This window comes from Salvelinus alpinus, chromosome 29 (genome assembly GCF_045679555.1).
Source record: "Salvelinus alpinus chromosome 29, SLU_Salpinus.1, whole genome shotgun sequence".
In the NCBI taxonomy this organism is placed as follows: Eukaryota; Metazoa; Chordata; class Actinopteri; order Salmoniformes; family Salmonidae; genus Salvelinus; species Salvelinus alpinus.
The window spans coordinates 5,586,182-5,601,733 of record NC_092114.1 but is presented as its reverse complement, the minus strand read 5'-3'; the positions used below and the strand labels follow the sequence as shown (position 1 = coordinate 5,601,733).

Genomic DNA, 15,552 nt, shown 5'->3' with positions numbered 1-15,552 from the left:
AGTTGTTTTCTGTAAATACAGCAAGGTTGGGTTGTTTTCTGTAAATACAATAAGGTTGAGTTGTTTTCTGTAAATACAGCAAGGTTGAGTTGTTTTCTGTAAATACAATAAGGTTGAGTTGTTTTCTGTAAATACAGCAAGGTTGGGTTGTTTTCTGTAAATACAGCAAGGTTGAGTTGTTTTCTGTAAATACAGCAAGGTTGAGTTGTTTTCTGTAAATACAATAAGGTTGAGTTGTTTTCTGTAAATACAGCAAGGTTGAGTTGTTTTCTGTAAATACAATAAGGTTGAGTTGTTTTCTGTAAATACAGCAAGGTTGGGTTGTTTTCTGTAAATACAGCAAGGTTGAGTTGTTTTCTGTAAAAACAGCAAGGTTGAGTTGTTTTCTGTAAAAACAGCAAGGTTGGGTTGTTTTCTGTAAAAACAGCAAGGTTGAGTTGTTTTCTGTAAAAACAGCAAGGTTGAGTTGTTTTCTGTAAATACAGCAAGGTTGAGTTGTTTTCTGTAAATACAGCAAGGTTGAGTTGTTTTCTGTAAAAACAGCAAGGTTGAGTTGTTTTCTGTAAATACAGCAAGGTTGAGTTGTTTTCTGTAAATACAGCAAGGTTGAGTTGTTTTCTGTAAATACAGCAAGGTTGAGTTGTTTTCTGTAAATACAGCAAGGTTGAGTTGTTTTCTGTAAATACAGCAAGGTTGAGTTGTTTTCTGTAAATACAGCAAGGTTGAGTTGTTTTCTGTAAAAACAGCAAGGTTGAGTTGTTTTCTGTAAAAACAGCAAGGTTGAGTTGTTTTCTGTAAATACAATAAGGTTGAGTTGTTTTCTGTAAATACAATAAGGTTGAGTTGTTTTCTGTAAATACAGCAAGGTTGAGTTGTTTTCTGTAAAAACAGCAAGGTTGAGTTGTTTTCTGTAAATACAATAAGGTTGAGTTGTTTTCTGTAAAAACAGCAAGGTTGAGTTGTTTTCTGTAAAAACAGCAAGGTTGGGTTGTTTTCTGTAAATACAATAAGGTTGAGTTGTTTTCTGTAAATACAGCAAGGTTGGGTTGTTTTCTGTAAATACAGCAAGGTTGGGTTGTTTTCTGTAAATACAATAAGGTTGAGTTGTTTTCTGTAAATACAGCAAGGTTGGGTTGTTTTCTGTTAATACAATAAGGTTGAGTTGTTTTCTGTAAATACAGCAAGGTTGAGTTGTTTTCTGTAAATACAATAAGGTTGAGTTGTTTTCTGTAAATACAGCAAGGTTGGGTTGTTTTCTGTAAATACAGCAAGGTTGAGTTGTTTTCTGTAAATACAACAAGGTTGAGTTGTTTTCTGTAAATACAGCAAGGTTGGGTTGTTTTCTGTAAATACAATAAGGTTGAGTTGTTTTCTGTAAATACAGCAAGGTTGGGTTGTTTTCTGTAAATACAATAAGGTTGAGTTGTTTTCTGTAAAAACAGCAAGGTTGAGTTGTTTTCTGTAAAAACAGCAAGTTTGGGTTGTTTTCTGTAAATACAGCAAGGTTGAGTTGTTTTCTGTAAATACAGCAAGGTTGAGTTGTTTTCTGTAAAAACAGCAAGGTTGAGTTGTTTTCTGTAAAAACAGCAAGGTTGAGTTGTTTCTGTAAAAACAGCAAGGTTGAGTTGTTTTCTGTAAATACAGCAAGGTTGAGTTGTTTTCTGTAAATACAGCAAGGTTGAGTTGTTCTCTGGAAATACAATAAGGTTGAGTTGTTTTCTGTAAATACAATAAGGTTGAGTTGTTTTCTGTAAATACAGCAAGGTTGGGTTGTTTTCTGTAAATACAGCAAGGTTGGGTTGTTTTCTGTAAATACAATAAGGTTGAGTTGTTTTCTGTAAATACAGCAAGGTTGGGTTGTTTTCTGTAAATACAATAAGGTTGAGTTGTTTTCTGTAAATACAGCAAGGTTGGGTTGTTTTCTGTAAATACAATAAGGTTGAGTTGTTTTCTGTAAATACAGCAAGGTTGAGTTGTTTTCTGTAAATACAATAAGGTTGAGTTGTTTTCTGTAAATACAGCAAGGTTGGGTTGTTTTCTGTAAATACAGCAAGGTTGAGTTGTTTTCTGTAAATACAGCAAGGTTGAGTTATTTTCTGTAAATACAATAAGGTTGAGTTGTTTTCTGTAAATACAGCAAGGTTGGGTTGTTTTCTGTAAATACAATAAGGTTGAGTTGTTTTCTGTAAATACAGCAAGGTTGGGTTGTTTTCTGTAAATACAATAAGGTTGAGTTGTTTTCTGTAAAAACAGCAAGGTTGGGTTGTTTTCTGTAAATACAATAAGGTTGAGTTGTTTTCTGTAAAAACAGCAAGGTTGAGTTGTTTTCTGTAAAAACAGCAAGGTTGGGTTGTTTTCTGTAAAAACAGCAAGGTTGAGTTGTTTTCTGTAAAAACAGCAAGGTTGAGTTGTTTTCTGTAAATACAGCAAGGTTGAGTTGTTTTCTGTAAATACAGCAAGGTTGAGTTGTTTTCTGTAAAAACAGCAAGGTTGAGTTGTTTTCTGTAAATACAATAAGGTTGAGTTGTTTTCTGTAAATACAGCAAGGTTGGGTTGTTTTCTGTTAATACAATAAGGTTGAGTTGTTTTCTGTAAATACAGCAAGGTTGAGTTGTTTTCTGTAAATACAATAAGGTTGAGTTGTTTTCTGTAAATACAGCAAGGTTGGGTTGTTTTCTGTAAATACAGCAAGGTTGAGTTGTTTTCTGTAAATACAACAAGGTTGAGTTGTTTTCTGTAAATACAGCAAGGTTGGGTTGTTTTCTGTAAATACAATAAGGTTGAGTTGTTTTCTGTAAATACAGCAAGGTTGGGTTGTTTTCTGTAAATACAATAAGGTTGAGTTGTTTTCTGTAAAAACAGCAAGGTTGAGTTGTTTTCTGTAAAAACAGCAAGTTTGGGTTGTTTTCTGTAAATACAGCAAGGTTGAGTTGTTTTCTGTAAATACAGCAAGGTTGAGTTGTTTTCTGTAAATACAGCAAGGTTGAGTTGTTTTCTGTAAAAACAGCAAGGTTGAGTTGTTTTCTGTAAAAACAGCAAGGTTGAGTTGTTTCTGTAAAAACAGCAAGGTTGAGTTGTTTTCTGTAAATACAGCAAGGTTGAGTTGTTTTCTGTAAATACAGCAAGGTTGAGTTGTTTTCTGGAAATACAATAAGGTTGAGTTGTTTTCTGTAAATACAATAAGGTTGAGTTGTTTTCTGTAAATACAGCAAGGTTGGGTTGTTTTCTGTAAATACAGCAAGGTTGGGTTGTTTTCTGTAAATACAATAAGGTTGAGTTGTTTTCTGTAAATACAGCAAGGTTGGGTTGTTTTCTGTAAATACAATAAGGTTGAGTTGTTTTCTGTAAATACAGCAAGGTTGGGTTGTTTTCTGTAAATACAATAAGGTTGAGTTGTTTTCTGTAAATACAGCAAGGTTGAGTTGTTTTCTGTAAATACAATAAGGTTGAGTTGTTTTCTGTAAATACAATAAGGTTGAGTTGTTTTCTGTAAATACAGCAAGGTTGGGTTGTTTTCTGTAAATACAGCAAGGTTGAGTTGTTTTCTGTAAATACAGCAAGGTTGAGTTATTGTCTGTAAATACAATAAGGTTGAGTTGTTTTCTGTAAATACAGCAAGGTTGGGTTGTTTTCTGTAAATACAATAAGGTTGAGTTGTTTTCTGTAAATACAGCAAGGTTGGGTTGTTTTCTGTAAATACAATAAGGTTGAGTTGTTTTCTGTAAAAACAGCAAGGTTGAGTTGTTTTCTGTAAAAACAGCAAGGTTGGGTTGTTTTCTGTAAAAACAGCAAGGTTGAGTTGTTTTCTGTAAAAACAGCAAGGTTGAGTTGTTTTCTGTAAATACAGCAAGGTTGAGTTGTTTTCTGTAAATACAGCAAGGTTGAGTTGTTTTCTGTAAAAACAGCAAGGTTGAGTTGTTTTGTGTAAAAACAGCAAGGTTGAGTTGTTTTCTGTAAATACAGCAAGGTTGAGTTGTTTTCTGTAAATACAGCAAGGTTGAGTTGTTTTCTGTAAATACAGCAAGGTTGAGTTGTTTTCTGTAAATACAGCAAGGTTGAGTTGTTTTCTGTAAATACAGCAAGGTTGAGTTGTTTTCTGTAAAAACAGCAAGGTTGAGTTGTTTTCTGTAAAAACAGCAAGGTTGAGTTGTTTTCTGTAAATACAATAAGGTTGAGTTGTTTTCTGTAAATACAATAAGGTTGAGTTGTTTTCTGTAAATACAGCAAGGTTGAGTTGTTTTCTGTAAAAACAGCAAGGTTGAGTTGTTTTCTGTAAATACAATAAGGTTGAGTTGTTTTCTGTAAAAACAGCAAGGTTGAGTTGTTTTCTGTAAAAACAGCAAGGTTGGGTTGTTTTCTGTAAATACAATAAGGTTGAGTTGTTTTCTGTAAATACAGCAAGGTTGGGTTGTTTTCTGTAAATACAGCAAGGTTGGGTTGTTTTCTGTAAATACAATAAGGTTGAGTTGTTTTCTGTAAATACAGCAAGGTTGGGTTGTTTTCTGTTAATACAATAAGGTTGAGTTGTTTTCTGTAAATACAGCAAGGTTGAGTTGTTTTCTGTAAATACAATAAGGTTGAGTTGTTTTCTGTAAATACAGCAAGGTTGGGTTGTTTTCTGTAAATACAGCAAGGTTGAGTTGTTTTCTGTAAATACAACAAGGTTGAGTTGTTTTCTGTAAATACAGCAAGGTTGGGTTGTTTTCTGTAAATACAATAAGGTTGAGTTGTTTTCTGTAAATACAGCAAGGTTGAGTTGTTTTCTGTAAATACAGCAAGGTTGAGTTATTTTCTGTAAATACAATAAGGTTGAGTTGTTTTCTGTAAATACAGCAAGGTTGGGTTGTTTTCTGTAAATACAATAAGGTTGAGTTGTTTTCTGTAAATACAGCAAGGTTGGGTTGTTTTCTGTAAATACAATAAGGTTGAGTTGTTTTCTGTAAAAACAGCAAGGTTGAGTTGTTTTCTGTAAAAACAGCAAGGTTGGGTTGTTTTCTGTAAAAACAGCAAGGTTGAGTTGTTTTCTGTAAAAACAGCAAGGTTGAGTTGTTTTCTGTAAATACAGCAAGGTTGAGTTGTTTTCTGTAAATACAGCAAGGTTGAGTTGTTTTCTGTAAAAACAGCAAGGTTGAGTTGTTTTCTGTAAATACAATAAGGTTGAGTTGTTTTCTGTAAATACAGCAAGGTTGGGTTGTTTTCTGTTAATACAATAAGGTTGAGTTGTTTTCTGTAAATACAGCAAGGTTGAGTTGTTTTCTGTAAATACAATAAGGTTGAGTTGTTTTCTGTAAATACAGCAAGGTTGGGTTGTTTTCTGTAAATACAGCAAGGTTGAGTTGTTTTCTGTAAATACAACAAGGTTGAGTTGTTTTCTGTAAATACAGCAAGGTTGGGTTGTTTTCTGTAAATACAATAAGGTTGAGTTGTTTTCTGTAAATACAGCAAGGTTGGGTTGTTTTCTGTAAATACAATAAGGTTGAGTTGTTTTCTGTAAAAACAGCAAGGTTGAGTTGTTTTCTGTAAAAACAGCAAGTTTGGGTTGTTTTCTGTAAATACAGCAAGGTTGAGTTGTTTTCTGTAAATACAGCAAGGTTGAGTTGTTTTCTGTAAATACAGCAAGGTTGAGTTGTTTTCTGTAAAAACAGCAAGGTTGAGTTGTTTTCTGTAAAAACAGCAAGGTTGAGTTGTTTCTGTAAAAACAGCAAGGTTGAGTTGTTTTCTGTAAATACAGCAAGGTTGAGTTGTTTTCTGTAAATACAGCAAGGTTGAGTTGTTTTCTGGAAATACAATAAGGTTGAGTTGTTTTCTGTAAATACAATAAGGTTGAGTTGTTTTCTGTAAATACAGCAAGGTTGGGTTGTTTTCTGTAAATACAGCAAGGTTGGGTTGTTTTCTGTAAATACAATAAGGTTGAGTTGTTTTCTGTAAATACAGCAAGGTTGGGTTGTTTTCTGTAAATACAATAAGGTTGAGTTGTTTTCTGTAAATACAGCAAGGTTGGGTTGTTTTCTGTAAATACAATAAGGTTGAGTTGTTTTCTGTAAATACAGCAAGGTTGAGTTGTTTTCTGTAAATACAGCAAGGTTGGGTTGTTTTCTGTAAATACAGCAAGGTTGAGTTGTTTTCTGTAAATACAGCAAGGTTGAGTTATTTTCTGTAAATACAATAAGGTTGAGTTGTTTTCTGTAAATACAGCAAGGTTGGGTTGTTTTCTGTAAATACAATAAGGTTGAGTTGTTTTCTGTAAATACAGCAAGGTTGGGTTGTTTTCTGTAAATACAATAAGGTTGAGTTGTTTTCTGTAAAAACAGCAAGGTTGAGTTGTTTTCTGTAAAAACAGCAAGGTTGGGTTGTTTTCTGTAAAAACAGCAAGGTTGAGTTGTTTTCTGTAAAAACAGCAAGGTTGAGTTGTTTTCTGTAAATACAGCAAGGTTGAGTTGTTTTCTGTAAATACAGCAAGGTTGAGTTGTTTTCTGTAAAAACAGCAAGGTTGAGTTGTTTTGTGTAAAAACAGCAAGGTTGAGTTGTTTTCTGTAAATACAGCAAGGTTGAGTTGTTTTCTGTAAATACAGCAAGGTTGAGTTGTTTTCTGTAAATACAGCAAGGTTGAGTTGTTTTCTGTAAATACAGCAAGGTTGAGTTGTTTTCTGTAAATACAGCAAGGTTGAGTTGTTTTCTGTAAAAACAGCAAGGTTGAGTTGTTTTCTGTAAATACAATAAGGTTGAGTTGTTTTCTGTAAATACAATAAGGTTGAGTTGTTTTCTGTAAATACAGCAAGGTTGAGTTGTTTTCTGTAAAAACAGCAAGGTTGAGTTGTTTTCTGTAAATACAATAAGGTTGAGTTGTTTTCTGTAAAAACAGCAAGGTTGAGTTGTTTTCTGTAAAAACAGCAAGGTTGGGTTGTTTTCTGTAAATACAATAAGGTTGAGTTGTTTTCTGTAAATACAGCAAGGTTGGGTTGTTTTCTGTAAATACAGCAAGGTTGGGTTGTTTTCTGTAAATACAATAAGGTTGAGTTGTTTTCTGTAAATACAGCAAGGTTGGGTTGTTTTCTGTTAATACAATAAGGTTGAGTTGTTTTCTGTAAATACAGCAAGGTTGAGTTGTTTTCTGTAAATACAATAAGGTTGAGTTGTTTTCTGTAAATACAGCAAGGTTGGGTTGTTTTCTGTAAATACAGCAAGGTTGAGTTGTTTTCTGTAAATACAACAAGGTTGAGTTGTTTTCTGTAAATACAGCAAGGTTGGGTTGTTTTCTGTAAAAACAGCAAGGTTGAGTTGTTTTCTGTAAAAACAGCAAGGTTGAGTTGTTTTCTGTAAATACAGCAAGGTTGAGTTGTTTTCTGTAAATACAGCAAGGTTGAGTTGTTTTCTGTAAAAACAGCAAGGTTGAGTTGTTTTGTGTAAAAACAGCAAGGTTGAGTTGTTTTCTGTAAATACAGCAAGGTTGAGTTGTTTTCTGTAAATACAGCAAGGTTGAGTTGTTTTCTGTAAATACAGCAAGGTTGAGTTGTTTTCTGTAAATACAGCAAGGTTGAGTTGTTTTCTGTAAATACAGCAAGGTTGAGTTGTTTTCTGTAAAAACAGCAAGGTTGAGTTGTTTTCTGTAAATACAATAAGGTTGAGTTGTTTTCTGTAAATACAATAAGGTTGAGTTGTTTTCTGTAAATACAGCAAGGTTGAGTTGTTTTCTGTAAAAACAGCAAGGTTGAGTTGTTTTCTGTAAATACAATAAGGTTGAGTTGTTTTCTGTAAAAACAGCAAGGTTGAGTTGTTTTCTGTAAAAACAGCAAGGTTGGGTTGTTTTCTGTAAATACAATAAGGTTGAGTTGTTTTCTGTAAATACAGCAAGGTTGGGTTGTTTTCTGTAAATACAGCAAGGTTGGGTTGTTTTCTGTAAATACAATAAGGTTGAGTTGTTTTCTGTAAATACAGCAAGGTTGGGTTGTTTTCTGTTAATACAATAAGGTTGAGTTGTTTTCTGTAAATACAGCAAGGTTGAGTTGTTTTCTGTAAATACAATAAGGTTGAGTTGTTTTCTGTAAATACAGCAAGGTTGGGTTGTTTTCTGTAAATACAGCAAGGTTGAGTTGTTTTCTGTAAATACAACAAGGTTGAGTTGTTTTCTGTAAATACAGCAAGGTTGGGTTGTTTTCTGTAAATACAATAAGGTTGAGTTGTTTTCTGTAAATACAGCAAGGTTGGGTTGTTTTCTGTAAATACAGCAAGGTTGAGTTGTTTTCTGTAAATACAATAAGGTTGAGTTGTTTTCTGTAAATACAGCAAGGTTGGGTTGTTTTCTGTAAATACAGCAAGGTTGAGTTGTTTTCTGTAAATACAACAAGGTTGAGTTGTTTTCTGTAAATACAGCAAGGTTGGGTTGTTTTCTGTAAATACAATAAGGTTGAGTTGTTTTCTGTAAATACAGCAAGGTTGGGTTGTTTTCTGTAAATACAATAAGGTTGAGTTGTTTTCTGTAAAAACAGCAAGGTTGAGTTGTTTTCTGTAAAAACAGCAAGTTTGGGTTGTTTTCTGTAAATACAGCAAGGTTGAGTTGTTTTCTGTAAATACAGCAAGGTTGAGTTGTTTTCTGTAAATACAGCAAGGTTGAGTTGTTTTCTGTAAAAACAGCAAGGTTGAGTTGTTTTCTGTAAAAACAGCAAGGTTGAGTTGTTTCTGTAAAAACAGCAAGGTTGAGTTGTTTTCTGTAAATACAGCAAGGTTGAGTTGTTTTCTGTAAATACAGCAAGGTTGAGTTGTTTTCTGTAAATACAGCAAGGTTGGGTTGTTTTCTGTAAATACAATAAGGTTGAGTTGTTTTCTGTAAAAACAGCAAGGTTGGGTTGTTTTCTGTAAAAACAGCAAGGTTGAGTTGTTTTCTGTAAATACAGCAAGGTTGAGTTGTTTTCTGTAAATACAGCAAGGTTGAGTTGTTTTCTGTAAATACAGCAAGGTTGAGTTGTTTTCTGTAAAAACAGCAAGGTTGAGTTGTTTTGTGTAAAAACAGCAAGGTTGAGTTGTTTTCTGTAAATACAGCAAGGTTGAGTTGTTTTCTGTAAAAACAACCAGTTTTGGTTGTTGGTGCTGGGTTATTAAGGTTGGGCTATGAATATTTCACCCAGCCAATGGGTTTATTCTCCCGCTACCAGCGCGTGAAGTCCACTACAATACTTACAAGTATTCTAGTTCTCGTGTGACTGACGAGTGGAAAACGGCTAACATTATTTCGACAGACTAATAGTCTTTTGGCTGACTGAAAACTGTGAAAACGGTAAGTAACAAACGTTACGAATTCTGAATTTGATGGTCATTCAGGTTAAATAGGTTGTGCTATCATAGGTTGTCCTCAAGCTAGTTAACGTTACCGTAAGCTAGGTAGCCATTTTCTGTGCAAATATCTCTGGCTGTAGTACCATTAGCTAGCTAGCTGATGTTAGGAAGCACAGTCCTGAATGTCTCATTCCAATGCTAATATACTCCTAATGCACTATTTATAACTCTGTTAAATTGACTTTTAGTATGTTTTTTAGTATATTTGTGCCTACAGTTCATTGTGTGGCTTGTTTGCCTTCAGTTCAACTACTGAAGCGTTTTCTGGTACACTTTCATTCCATCACAACAATTTATTTATATACAAATGTTACATTTTGGGGATTGTGAAAAGTGCTTTATGAACGAAATACAGTTATTAAGTAATGAGTCCCTGTCCTTAGTAGAGTCACCTTCAAACGTAATATTTTACACTTGTTCTGTGTAACAATGTTTTAACCCAAATGTAGACCATTATTGTATGGCAAAACGGCATTGTGTGTGTGTGTGTGTGTGTGTGTGTGTGTGTGTGTGTGTGTGTGTGTGTGTGTGTGTGTGTGTGTGTGTGTGTGTGTGTGTGTGTGTGTGTGTGTGTGTGTGCGTGCGTGCGTGCGTGCGTGCGTGCGTGCGTGCGTACGTGCGTGCGTGTGTGATGTCACCTAAGATAGCTGAAGTGTGTCAGTGAATGTGAATATCTATTGACTAGCTCTGGCACTAGTCAATGTGTTAATACCCTTTAAGACGGACAGTGTCATCGGCACGCATGCTTTGTTTTTCTCAGATTTCAATCTGTGTGTACATGAAGTTTAGCCGAGGCTTTAGTCTGATGTTTGGACTGTTTGATTAATGAAATAATATAAATCAATTCTAACAATCATTCCTATCTTATGAAATTGTATCTTGTCAAATAATACATACACTGGGGCAAAAAGGTATTTAGTCAGCCACCAATTGTGCAAGTTCTCCCACTTAAAAAGATGAGAGAGGCCTGTAATCTTCATCATAGGTACACTTCAACTATGACAGACAAAATGAGAAAAGAAAATCAAGAAAATCACATTGTAGGGTTTTAAATGAATTTATTTGCAAATTATGGTGGAAAATAAGTATAATAATAAGTATTTGGTCAATAACAAAAGTTTATCTCAATACTTTGTTATATACCCTTTGTTGGCAAATGACAGAGGTCAAACGTTTTCTGTAAGTCTTCACGAGGTTTTCACACACTGTTGCTGGTATTTTGGCCCATTCCTCCATGCAGATCTCCTCTAGAGCAGTGATGTTTTGGGGCTGTTGCTGGGCAACACGGACTTTCAACTCCCTCCAAAGATTTTCTATGGGGTTGAGATCTGGAGACTGGCTAGGCCACTCCAGGACCTTGAAATGCTTCTTACGAAGCCACTCCTTCGTTGCCCGGGCGGTGTGTTTGGGATCATTGTCATGCTGAAAGACCCAGCCACGTTTCATCTTCAATGCCCTTGCTGATGGAAGGAGGTTTTCACTCAAAATCTCACGATACATGGCCCCATTCATTCTTTCCTTTACATGGATCAGTCGTCCTGGTCCCTTTGCAGAAAAACAGCCCCAAAGCATGATGTTTCCACCCCCATGCTTCACAGTAGGTATGGTGTTCTTTGGATGCAACTCAGCATTCTTTGTCCTCCAAACACGACGAGTTGAGTTTTTACCAAAAAGTTCTATTTTGGTTTCATCTGACCATATGACATTCTCCCAATCTTCTTCTGGATCATCCAAATGCTCTCTAGCAAACTTCAGACGGGCCTGGACATGTACTGGCTTAAGCAGGGGGACACGTCTGGCACTGCAGGATTTGAGTCCCTGGCGGCGTAGTGTGTTACTGATGGTAGGCTTTGTTACTTTGGTCCCAGCTCTCTGCAGGTCATTCACTAGGTCCCCCCGTGTGGTTCTGGGATTTTTGCTCACCGTTCTTGTGATCATTTTGACCCCACGGGGTGAGATCTTGCGTGGAGCCCCAGATCGAGGGAGATTATCAGTGGTCTTGTATGTCTTCCATTTCCTAATAATTGCTCCCACAGTTGATTTCTTCAAACCAAGCTGCTTACCTATTGCAGATTCAGTCTTCCCAGCCTGGTGCAGGTCTACAATTTTGTTTCTGGTGTCCTTTGACAGCTCTTTGGTCTTGGCCATAGTGGAGTTTGGAGTGTGACTGTTTGAGGTTGTGGACAGGCGTCTTTTATACTGATAACAAGTTCAAACGGGTGCCATTAATACAGGTAACGAGTGGAGGACAGAGGAGCCTCTTAAAGAAGTTACAGGTCTGTGAGAGCCAGAAATCTTGCTTGTTTGTAGGTGACCAAATACTTATTTTCCACCATAATTTGCAAATAAATTCATTACAAAACCTACAATGTGATTTTCTGGATTTTTTTTTCTCATTTTGTCTGTCATAGTTGAAGTGTACCTATGATGAAAATTACAGGCCTCTCTCATCTTTTTAAGTGGGAGAACTTGCACAATTGGTGGCTGACTAAATACTTTTTTGCCCCACTGTATTTAGACAATAGGGCTTTGTTTCAATGTGCTATTAAAAATGTGCTTTTTCTAAAAAAGAAAAAGAAAATGTAACTCATTAACCTACAGACAATACCCAATAATGACAAAGCAAAAACAGGTTTAAAAAAACAACAGAAATATTGCATTTACATTAGTATTCAGACTCTTTACACAAAACATTCAGCAGGTCCAGCAGCTATATCTCACTGGTCATCCCCAAAGCCAACACCTCCTTTGGCCGCCTTTCCTTCCAGTTCTCTGCTGCCAATGACTGGAACGAATTGCAAAAATCACTGAAACTGGAGACTTACATTTCCCTCACTAACTTTAAACATCAGCTATCTGAGCAGCTCACCGATAGCTGCAGCTGTACATAGTCCATCTGTAAATAGCCCACCCAATCTACCTACCTCATCCCCATATTGTTTTTATTTACTTTGCTGCTCTTTTGCACTCCAGTATCACCACTTACACACCATCATCTGCTCATCATCATCTGCTCATCAATCACTTCAGTGTTAATCTGCTAAATTGTAATTACTTTGCTACTATGGCCTATTTATTTCCTACCTCCTCATGCCATTTGCACACACTGTATATAGACTTTCTTTTTTCTATTGTGTTATTGACTGTACGCTTGTTTATTCCATGTGTAACTCTGTGTTGTTGTTTGTGTCGCACTGCTTTGCTTTATCTTGGCCAGGTCGCAGTTGTAAATGAGAACTTGTTCTCAACTAGCTAAACTGGTTAAATAAAGGTGAATATATATTTTTTTGAAATAAAGATGGTAACCAAACCAGTCCAGTATTCTCTCAATAACATACATAGATGGTATCCAAACCAGTCCAGTATTCTCTCAATAACATACATAGACGGTGTCATGACAATGCCCTCTTTGGGTACAGCGAGCACCATCCCCCTCTCTCTGCCTCCTACAACCAGGCTGCTGTGGTCAGAGAGGTCGTAAATTCCTAGGGAAGATCCTGCCTCATGGCCACACAGTATAGAGACAGAGTGAAGTTTCATAGAGAACAAAGGAATTTCTTCCACCTCACAGAACTTGAGCTCCGAACAACATTTATGTTCCGGAGAAGGTATAGAAGATCGGTGAAGAATCCAGCTACGAACTGGTCCGTTTGTTACAAGTTTGTAAAACTCATGGGAGACGGTGCGGCCACATTACCATAACGCTGTTTATATAATAGCCTCAGATATGAGGTTTACATCTAATTGTTGTATAAGATGAACGAGTGAGGATGATACTGTTTGTAAAATTGTGTAATGTGATTTTGGATTGGATTCCCTTTTGAGTTTCACTAAATCAGAGGACCACCCATGAGCACAGTTATGGTCGGGCATCCTGGGACAGGCCCTTTTCTGCCCTTCCGAATAAAACCCCCACTCGGGTTTCTATCACCAGATCATGTTTCTCTCAATCACGAGAGGACAAAGGTTGCAGACCAGCTTTCCTCGATAACGAGAGGGCCAAGGTTTGAGACCAGACTGCTGAATCTTTTAACCATCCCACATCACTCTGAACTATCCACTCTAACCACGACAGAGAGAGAGAGAGGACGGAAACTCTCCAACAGAAACGAACTTTTCAGCAGAGATCCCGACGACACACTGAGCGTAAATATATATATTGATTGCAATTGTTCCCGAATGAGTGGGCGTTCATGTGCAAAGGATTAGCATTTCAATTGTTATAATTATCAACTCTGTAGTGACTTCTCATCTGACCCCCACTCCCCTTTTGTATAACAAGCCGCCATGCCGGTTTAGCCCACTAGGGCACATTCTCCTATCATTTTTTGTAACCATATTTACTTTGTTTGTTTGTTTATGCATTTCTGTGAATTACTTAGTTAGTAAATCCATGATTTAAGACAATTGATGTATGGATGACTCATAATGAAGACTGGGTTCGTGCAGATAACCAACAATTTACGACGTTTGGAATGAGACTAACGTGAGGTAAAGTAAATAATTCATTAATTAAGAAGAATAATTGATCAGATATGAAAATATCTGAATGGTTATATTAGGAAAAGTATAACTTTGTAATCTGAATAATTTCCTTATTTGCCCCGACTTCCTAGTTAATTACAGTTACATGATTAATCAGTTTAATCATGTAATAATAATTACAGAGAGTTATTTAAAAACTAAAAGTCTTCAGTTAATGATAGTAAAGACACGACAACGGTAACCAAACCAGTCCATTATTCTCTTAATAACATACATTTATTGGAACCAAACCAGTCCTGTATTCTTTCAATAACTTATAGAAACGGGAACCAAATAAGTAACTTTGAAACTTAGGACAGTGTCTATTGATTTAGATCAGTCAAATGACAGACAGCACATTGTTGTTCCTCCACCCATAAGGCCCCTGACTTATCATCCTCATTAAACCTTAACGAGAACAGCATTAACTAATTAAGTGATCCAACCCTACATCGTGGCTACTTACTGAGACGTGTCCAGACAGGCACTGTGGGGAGTAGCGGAGCATCCCGGGACTCATGGGGGACGTGACGGATATCGCTCGACCCATCTTCTGGGATTCAAATAAACTCGAACCTGCAGACACAAGCAAATCTGTGTTATTTTCACTATAAGGTTAAGGTGTGTAGGGGCTTGTTTTCTTTGAATCATTGTGTATTTTTACATAAAGGTTAAGGTGTGTTGGGGCTTTTTCATTTCTATATAATTTATCTTTGTTTCATAGTATAGTTTATTTAATTGTTTTTTAGCACAGTCACATGATTTCTTAATTTGCAGTATGTTTGCCAATCAGTTGGGCTGCCAGACCTTTTGCCTCGTCCCTCTCAACCATTCCATTTTTCAATTCCTCATCAATCCAAGGGGATGTAACAGTTTGTACAGTCATTTTCTTAATGGGTACATGCTTATTAGTAACTGGAATAAGTAGTTTCATAAATGTGTCAAGTGCAGTGTCTGGTTACTCCTCATTACACACCACAGACCAGCAAATATTATTTACATCATCAACATATGAATCACTACAAAACGTATTGTATGACCTCTTATACACTATATTAGACCCAGCCTTTGGAACTTTGGTTTTCCTAGATATGGCTACTATATTGTGATCACTACATCCTATGGATTTGGATATTGCTTTAAAGCACATTTCTGCAGCATTAGTAAAGATGTGATTAATACATGTTGATGATTTCATTCCTGTACTGTTTGTAACTACCCTGGAAGGTTGACTGACAATCTGAACCAGGTTGCAGGCACTGATGAGAGCCAGTCAATATTTAAATCACCCCAAAAATATACTTCTCTGTTGATATCACATACATTTTCAAGCATTTCACACATATTATCCAGATACTGACTGTTAGCACTTGGTGGTCTATAGCAGCTTCCCACAAGAATAGGCTTTAGGGGGCCTCCCGAGTGGCGCAGTGGTCTAAGGCTGTGCCACTAGAGATTCTTGGTTCGAGTCCAGGCCCTGTCGCAGCCGGCTGCGACCGGGAGACCCATGGGGCGGCGCACAATTGGCCCAGCGTCGTCCGGGTTAGGGGAGAGTTTGGCCGGCAGCGATATCCTTGTCCCATCGGGCACTAGCGACTCCTGTGGCGGGCCGGGCGCAGTGCACACTGACACTGACACAGTCGCCAGGTGTACGGTGTTTCCTCCGACACATTGGTGCGGCTGGCTTCCGGGTTAAAT

The 15,552-nt window shown here is 36.6% G+C and overlaps 1 protein-coding gene across 1 annotated transcript in view; it reads right to left on the bottom strand.

Moving 5' to 3' along the window:
* The window catches only part of rims2b (regulating synaptic membrane exocytosis 2b), a 239,421-nt gene that overhangs the window by 199,713 nt on the left and 24,156 nt on the right, over positions 1-15,552 (bottom strand). Inside the window, 1 exon segment of the mRNA XM_071373645.1 lies at positions 14,321-14,430. Coding sequence (XP_071229746.1) covers positions 14,321-14,430 — 110 coding nt within the window.